General features: G+C 45.1%; 1 protein-coding gene across 1 annotated transcript; it reads right to left on the minus strand.

Annotated features, from left to right (window-relative positions):
* Nucleotides 1–1,396: 1,396 nt before the first annotated feature.
* LOC131198020 (olfactory receptor 5P76-like) lies at nt 1,397–2,341 on the minus strand. The gene has a single exon (XM_058182530.1). It carries the CDS (start codon nt 2,339–2,341, stop codon nt 1,397–1,399), a length of 945 nt encoding a protein of 314 aa, XP_058038513.1.
* Nucleotides 2,342–8,619: the final 6,278 nt, after the last annotated feature.

Here is an 8,619-nt window from a genome sequence, read left to right on the forward strand (position 1 = left end):
GTTAAAAATAAAACAAACATATGCTAAAAAATTTTCATCCCAACTTAATTATACCCTACAATCATCAATTCCTAACTTCCCCAAAAGCAATCAAAATAATACATCATAATCATTCAAAACAGTCTGATAACTCTTAGTCTGATATCTACGTTGAATATAGTCAATCCATTTTTCCATTCCTTTAAGTATCTTTCTTGCGTATTGTCTTTCAAAAAGGCTGATATCTTCGCCATCTCAGCCAAATTGGCAACTTTCAATATCCATTCTTCTATTGTTGGTACTTCTTTTTTCTTCCAATATTGTCCTATTAGTAATCTTGCTGCAGTTATTAGATTTAAAATCAATTTAGTCTCAATTACTGTACAATCCGTAATAATTCCCAACAAGAAAAATTGCGGCAGGAACTTTATCTTCTTTTTCAAAACATTTTGTAAAATCCACCAAATTTTTATCCAAAAGGCCTTTATGTCCTTACAAGTCCACCAAATGTGAAAATATGTAGCGTCATCACAATTACATCTCCAACATTTTGCTTGCATTTCTGGATACATGCACGATAATTTTTTAGGATCTAGATGCCATCTATAAAACATTTTATAAAAATTTTCCCTCAGATTCTGTGCCTGCGTGAATTTAACATTTCTAACCCAAATTTTTTTCCACGTTTCCAATAATATTGGCTCCTGAAAATTTTGTGCCCACTTTATCATACAGTCCTTTACCAAGTCCCTTTCAGAATCTATTTCAAGTAACACATTATACAATCTCTTTATATGCTCCTGAGACTGATTTCTAATTTGCTTTACCAAATTTCCCTCGTTCTGCTCTATACCAATTTTCTGATCTCCCTTCCATCTAGCACGTAGTTGCTCATATTGAAACCAAGTATAATTTTTCCCTTCAAGTCTCCTTGTTTCTCATTTGATGGCCAAAGTATTTGAACTTCAGCTTCAGTAACTGTCCTTCCAAAGAAAAAGCAGGTTTGATTTCCTTCAGGATTGATGGATTTGATCCAAGTGAAGAGTCTTCTTCAACAACACAATTTAAAAGTATGAATTCTTTGGTGCTTATCCTTTCTTATGGTCCAACTCTCAAAGGTGTATATTATTACTGGAAAAAACTGTAGCTTTGACAATACGGACTTTTATTGGAAAGGTGATGTCTTTGCTTTTTAAAATAACTTTAACAATAACACAGAGAATTATTCAAAATATCTGCATTGTTGGTCTAGAGAAAAAATCTACATTCAAAGTACTTTATTTATACTTTATACTTATTTATAAGATTTTCAAATTAAATTCATGAATTAAAATAAGATTAGTGACATATTTGTAAAGACTTTAAGGAATAGGCTTTCAAATAGATAAAATAGATGAATTCAACAAGATAAGAATCTTCATGGTTTTTCTTCAAAGTTCCTTCTTTTCAACACCTTGATCACAGCCCTGTGGATATCTTTATTTCGCAAAGTGTAAATGATGGGATTAAGCAAGGGAGTGACCGCAAGATACAAAACTGCAATCTTTTTGTTCTTATCAGGAGATGAGCTTGAACTGGGGGTTATGTATATAGACATGATGGTTGCATAGAATAAGGTGACCACAACAAGGTGGGAGCCACAGGTGGAGAAAACCTTATAACGTCTCGCAACTGATTGCATTTGTAAAATTGAATGCACGATGCAACAATAGGAACACAAGATAACTAAAAAGGGAACCAGAACGGCAAATACTGCTACACCATTAAGTATGTCTCTGGTGCGGTTTACATCATCACATGCAAGAGCTAGCAAAAAACGCAACTCACAGATAAAGTGGTTAATGTGATTGAGACCACAGAAAGAATGACGAAAGATTAAAACAATATTCACCATTGAGATGAGGCAGCCTATGATCCAACAGGAGATGGCAAGCAGATGTTGGTGCTTTCTGTCCATGGCAGAGGCATATCTCAAGGGGTTGCAGATAGCCAAGTAGCGATCATAAGCCATGACACTCAACAGCAAACATTCAGTAGTACCGAAGCTCATAGCAGTGCCTCCCTGTAAGATGCAACCTATCGAGGAAACCACTCCGTTTACATTCAAGAGGTGGGCTAAAGTCTGAGGCAAAGAACTAGTGACATATCCTATGTCCAAGATTGCAAGATGGCTGAGGAAGAAGTACATAGGTGTGTGCAGTTGAGCATCCATGTGCACTAATATGATAATGAACAGGTTACCCAAAACTGTGAGCAAATACATTGTTAAGAAGACCACAAATAGCACAGTGCGTTGATTTTGATGAGAGGTGAGTCCCAAGAGAATGAACCCTGTTTCTGAAGTGAAGTTCTCAGCGCCCATCTTGGCATTCGGCCTATAGACCATAAGATAGTGATGGACAATGACCTTAATCACAAAACATGGATAGGGAAGAGGAAGAGAAATCAGTACATCCACTATAACACAATGTCAGCTAAGCAATCTTGATTTCCAATGAATCTCAGGGGGTTCTGAAATGGTAAGATTTGCCTATGTTTAGGCATAATTCACTGGGAGCAACCACAGACCTGGATTTTGGAAGCTTTTTTGGCTGCTATACATGAGATTTAGATCCCTGGTAACCTAATAGAAATGGGGCCATAGTTGGACAGGAAAGTTGAAGAGATGTCCTGGAAAAAGAAAAAAAGAAAAGAGAGAGGTGGAGAGAGAGGGGGAGAGAAAAATGATTGTCATTGATTGCCAAAAAATGTTATCAGTTAAATCCACGGGAGCTGAAGTCAACTTGAAACATACTTTACCTTAATGAAGCAATTATTCAGGACCTGAAGAAAAATGGTAACATGTTATCTTCCTTCTTTAATATAAGGGGAGCTTTTATCAAATGGAGGCCCACTTAAGGGAAATTACTCCACTCCCCTTGGTCCTCTTCAGTAAATCATTATAAACCTCATAATTAATGTTATGAGATGTAAACGAAATAATTTTTTACCTCATCAATTTGTGTTAAAATTTTAGGTTGATAATAGCTGGTTTCCAAGTAAGTATGGATGATGAAGAGTTTGGGAATTCAGTGAATTAGGGACAGATATGGACAGATGGGCTTCTGATACTTTATTTACCTAAATCAAATATGACAATGGTTGTTCTGGTAATGTGGAGTAAATAAGAGGGAAAATATATGTTCCTTTCTAAATGTTCAGTCACACTAAGATGATTTTTCCATTTTCATGAGATGTCCTTCAGGAGAAAATTTGCCATGATTGTCAGGTAAAAGCAACCAGAACTACTTGTTAAGAATCTCAAAACAGAAAGTTTATTGCTACACTATCATGATACAAGAACCTCACCACAATGACTGCATTCCCTTGGGTATAATAAACTAAGTCTAAATGACTTAGATTAGGGAATAGAAGGGGAACTCATCAAATTTGCAAATGACTTCTGAGGTGGGTAGAATAAGGACCCAGATTGTTGGGGGCAATATTCTGACTCTGTAAACGGTTTAAAGGGGGCTGTAAAGCACTGTAAAGTGGTATATAAGTCTAAGTGCTAGTGCTATACAAGGTGGAAAAATTCTAGCCAGACAATATTTCCTCATTATTATTTGAAATCTATTAATCGTAGATTTTGAAACTCAAAAAACCTTCAAACTTCACAGATACCAATATTGTCAATCAAATTATGTAACAACAACAACAATAACAACAACAACAGAGTTGGAAAGGACCTTGGAGGTCTTCTAGTCCAACCCCCTGCCCAGGCAGGAAATCCTACCCCATTTCAGACAAATAGTTATCTAACATTTTCTTAAATTTTTCCAGTGTTGGAGCATTCACAACTTCTGCAGGAAAATTGTTCCACTTATTAATTGTTCTAACTGTCAGGAAATTTCTCCTTAGTTCTAAGTTGCTTCTCTCCTTTCCACCCATTGCTTCTTGTTCTACCCTCAGGTGCTTTGGAGAACAGCCCGACTCCCTCTTCTTTGTGGCAACCCCTGAGAAATTGGAACACAGCTATCATGTCACCCCTAGTCCTTCTTTTCAGACATACCCATTTCCAGTAACTGTTCTTCATATGTTTTAGCCTCCAGTCCCCTAATCATGTTTGTTGCTCTTCTCTGCACTCTTTCTAGAGTCTCAACATCTTTTTTACATCGTGGCGCCCAAACCAGAATGCAATATTCCAAGTGTGGCCTTATCAAGGCATTGTAAAGTGGTATTAACACTTCACATGATCTTGATTCTATCCCTCTGTTTATGCAGTCCCCAACCTTTGGACCTCAGGGACCACCAAGTCCATGATTTTAAATCCCGGGGACCACTAATAAGAATCCAAAGCGCCCCTTGCTGAAGTGCCTGGACTCCCAGTGACGAGATGGGGTCCTTCAGACACTGTCCCTCCTCTCTCTTTCTCTCTTTCTCCCCCCCTCCCCTCTCTCCCACTCATTCTCTCATTCTGTCTCCCCTCTCTCTCTTTCTCTCTCTTCCACTCATTCTGTCATCTCTCTTTCTCTCTCTCTCCTTTCTCTCTTTCTTTCTCTCTTTCTCCCCCTCTTTCTCGCTCTTTCTCCCTCCTCTCCTCCCTCTTTCTCTCTCTCTCCCCTCTCTCTTTCTCTCTCTCACTCATTCTATCACCTCTCTTTCTCCCTCTCTTTCTCTCTCTCCCTCTCTCTGTTTCTCTCTCTCTGTTTCTCCCCCTCTCTCCTCCCTTTCACTCTCTCTCTTTCCCCCCTCTCCTCCCTCTTTCTCTCTCTCTACCCCTCTCTTTCTCTCTCTCCCACTCATTCTATCATCTCTTTTTCTCTCTCCCCTTCTCTCTCTCTCTCTCCTCCTCTCTTTCTTTCTCCCCTCTCCTCCTCTCTTTCTCTCTTTCTCTCTCTCCCCCTTCCCTTTCTGTGTCTCCCACTCATTCTGTCATCTATCTTTCTCTCTCTTCCCTCTTTCTCTCTTTCTTTCTTTCTCTCTCTCTCTCCCTCTCTGTCTTTCTCTCTCTCTCTTTCTCCTCCCTCTCTTTCTCTCTCTCTCCCACTCATTCTGTCATCTATCTTTCTCCCCCCCTCTCTTTCTCCCCATCTTTCTCTCCCCCTCTTTCTCATGGGCCAGCCAGTGTTTTGGGGCTGAGAGGAAGTCAAGCATCCCCCCGAGAGACTGAGGTCCAGGAGCACAAACAAGGGATGGAAGAAACTTGCAGCTTTGGAGCACAGCCCTCGCCGGCTGCAATGAGGTAATGGTGCAAGGGGTGGGGGAATGGCGGTGCAGGTGGGCCAAAGCAATGGGTGGCAGAAACCCCGGGCTGTTTCCTCCCCCTGTTTTAGTTTCCTGTCGGCTGAACCCACCAGTGGCTGGCCCCACCCCTTGCCCTCCCTTCCCAGTCACTCCTCACCTGGAGAGGGAAGGGGAAGGGGGAATGATAATTCGCTCCATATACCAGAATGGGAGCGAAGCTTTGTGTCTTGTGGGATCTTTCTCTCTCTCTCCCATTCTTTCTCATGGGCCAGCCAGTGCCTTGGGGCTGAGAGGAAGTCAAGTGTCTCTCCGAGATGCCGAGGTGAACGAGCACCAAAAAGGGCCAGAAGAAACATCTGCGAGACCCAGCTCCCGCCCTGGAATATGGAGCAAATCTCCATTCCCCCCTCCCCTCCCCTTGCCAGGCAAGGAGTGACTGGGAAGGGAGGACATGGGGTGGGAACAGCCACTTATGGGTTCAGCTGACAGGAAACTAAAGCAGGGGGAAGAAACAGCCCAGGGTTCCCCCCACCCATTGCTTTGGCCCACCTGCATCGCCATCCCCCCCCCCTTGCACCATTCCCTAATTCCATCCATCGAGGGCTCTGCTGCAAAATTACAAATTGCCCTAAACTCCCTCAACAGCGGAGATTTACAGCCCCACCATGAGCTGCCTGGCCATGGCGAGCTTCCAGAGCTCTAGTTACAGGACTGGCCATTGCTTATTCCAGAGCAACTCCTCCATCCAGGTGCACTGCAGACCACCAACATTTTCTCACGGACCACCAGTGGTCCACGGACTACCAGTTGGTGACCGCTGAGCCAGTGGCTCTCTCTTCTGATCACTGATCCCAGGGCTGTCCTCTCCACTGCTGCCAGATGTGCTTCTGCCCCTCAGCTGAGAGGCGGAAAGGACCATGCATGCACAGAAACCAAGCCAGCCAAGCTAGCCAGAGTTAATCGGGGCTTGCTGAGATTATTCACTGATCAACGGGCCCTGCAGCCAGGACTGATTGAGGCTTGCTAGCCCAGAAAAGATACAGCTGGAGCCCTCTGTCGGAGGCAGGGGTTGGGGATGGAGTCAAGGGGGTGGAATAGTGGGGTGGGGCATGATAGGTTTAAAATAGTAGTGGGAGAATGAAGAGGCTGGAGCTGACAATGTTTCACTGAAACTGCACTGGGTGATAGTTGGAGCGTGCCGGAACGCAAAAGGTAAAACATTACAACAACCTCCAACCTGTTGTCTGGTGTTTCCTTTCCCGTCCTGATCCAGAATCTGATATCAATTGTACATTTGTCAGTACAAGTGAATAAATCATCCAACCACCAGTCCTAACTATCATTATTCAGAAATTTATTTATTTTTATTTTATTTATTTCGATTTTTATACCGCCCTTCTCCCGAAGGACTCAGGGCGGTGTACAGCCAAGTAAAATTCAATATATAAACATTAAGAGAAAGTTAAAAAACATATTATAATGTGGCCCAAATTTTAAAACAAATTTAAATCTTAAAATATAAATAACCCCAGTAAAATTTCAGTCCAGTCCCTCTTGAATAAATAGGTGCGTTTTCAGCTCACGGCGAAAGGTCCGAAGATCAGGCACTTGACGTAAGCCAGGGGGAAGTTCATTCCAAAGCGTAGGAGCTCCCACAGAGAAGGCCCTTCCCCTGGGGGCCGTCAACCGACATTGCTTGGCGGACGGCACCCGGAGAAGGCCCTCTCTGTGTGAGCGTACGGGTCGGTGGGAGGCATAAGGTAACAGCAGGCGGTCCCGTAAGTACCCGGGTCCTAAGCCATGGAGCGCTTTAAAGGTGGTAACCAAAATCTTGAAGCGCACCCGAAAGACCACAGGAAGCCAGTGCAAACTGCGCAGGATTGGTGTTACATGGGAGCAACGAGTTGCTCCCACTATTACCCGCACAGCTGCATTCTGGACTAACTGCAGCCTCCGGGTGCACTTCAAGGGCAGCCCCATGTAGAGAGCATTGCAATAGTCCAAGTGGGAAGTGACAAGGGCATGAGTGACCGTGCATAAGGCATCCTGGTCAAGGAAGGGGCGCAACTGGCGCACCAAGCGTACTTGGTGGAAGGCCCTCTTGGAGACGGCCGCCAAATGGTCGTCAAACAACAGCCGCCCATCCAAGAGGACACCCAAATTGCGCACCCTCTCCGTTGGGGCCAATAACTCGCCCCCCACAGCCAGCTGCGGCTGCAGCTGACGGTACCGGGATGCCGGCATCCACAGCCACTCCGTCTTGGAGGGATTGAGCTTGAGTCTGTTTCTCCCCATCCAGACCCGTACGGCCTCCAGACACCGGGACAGCACTTCGACAGCTTCGTTGGGGTGGTCCGGGGTGGAAAAGTACAGCTGAGTGTCATCAGCATACAGATGATAACTCACCCCGAAACCACTGATGACCTCACCCAGCGGCTTCATGTAGATGTTGAACAGGAGGGGCGAGAGAATCGACCCCTGTGGCACCCCACAAGTAAGGCGCCTCGCGGTCGACCTCTGCCCCCCTGTCAACACCGTCTGCGACCGATCGGAGAGATAGGAGGAGAACCACCGATAAACGGTGCCTCCCACTCCCAACCCCTCCAACCGGTGCAGCAAGATACCATGGTCGATGGTATCGAAAGCCGCTGAGAGATCTAATAGGACCAGGGCAGAGGAACAACCCCTATCCCTGGCCCTCCAGAGGTCATCCACCAACGCGACCAAAGCTGTCTCCGTACTGTGACCGGACCGGAAGCCGGACTGGAACGGGTCTAGATAGACAGCTTCATCCAGGTACCGGGGGAGCTGCCATGCAACCACACTCTCTACAACCTTCGCCACAAAGCGAAGGTTGGAGACTGGACGATAATTTCCCAAAATAGCTGGGTCCAGGGAAGGCTTCTTGAGGAGGGGTCTCACCACCGCCTCTTTCAAGGCGGCGGGGAAAACCCCTTCCAACAATGAAGCATTTATAATTCCCTGGAGCCAGCCTCGTGTCACTTCCTGAGTAGCCAGCACCAGCCAGGAAGGACACGGGTCCAGTAAACATGTGGTCGCATGTAGCCTCCCCAGTAACCTGTCCACGTCCTCGAGAGCCACAGTCTCAAACCCATCCCAAATAACCTCAACAAGATGTGCCTCTGCCATCCCACTTGGATCATCGCAATTTTGGTCTAAACTATCCCGAAGCTGAACGATTTTATCGTATAGATAACCGTTAAACTCCTCGGCACGTCCCTGCAGGGGGTCATCCCGCCCCCCCTGTTGAAGGAGGGAGCGAGTCACCCGAAACAGGGCGGCCGGGCGGTTATCTGCCGATGCAATGAGGGTGGAAATGTAGGAACGTTTCGCTTCCCTCATTGCCACTAGGTAGGTCTTAGTAAAAGAACTCACTAGTGTCCGATCAGCCTC

The sequence above is a fragment of the Ahaetulla prasina genome, chromosome 4 (assembly GCF_028640845.1).
Source record: "Ahaetulla prasina isolate Xishuangbanna chromosome 4, ASM2864084v1, whole genome shotgun sequence".
Classification (NCBI taxonomy): Eukaryota; Metazoa; Chordata; class Lepidosauria; order Squamata; family Colubridae; genus Ahaetulla; species Ahaetulla prasina.

Coding starts and splice junctions, on each gene's coding strand:
- LOC131198020 (XM_058182530.1), bottom strand. CDS start 2,341: ATGGGCGCTGAGAACTTCACTTCAGAAACAGGGTTCATTCTCTTGGGA.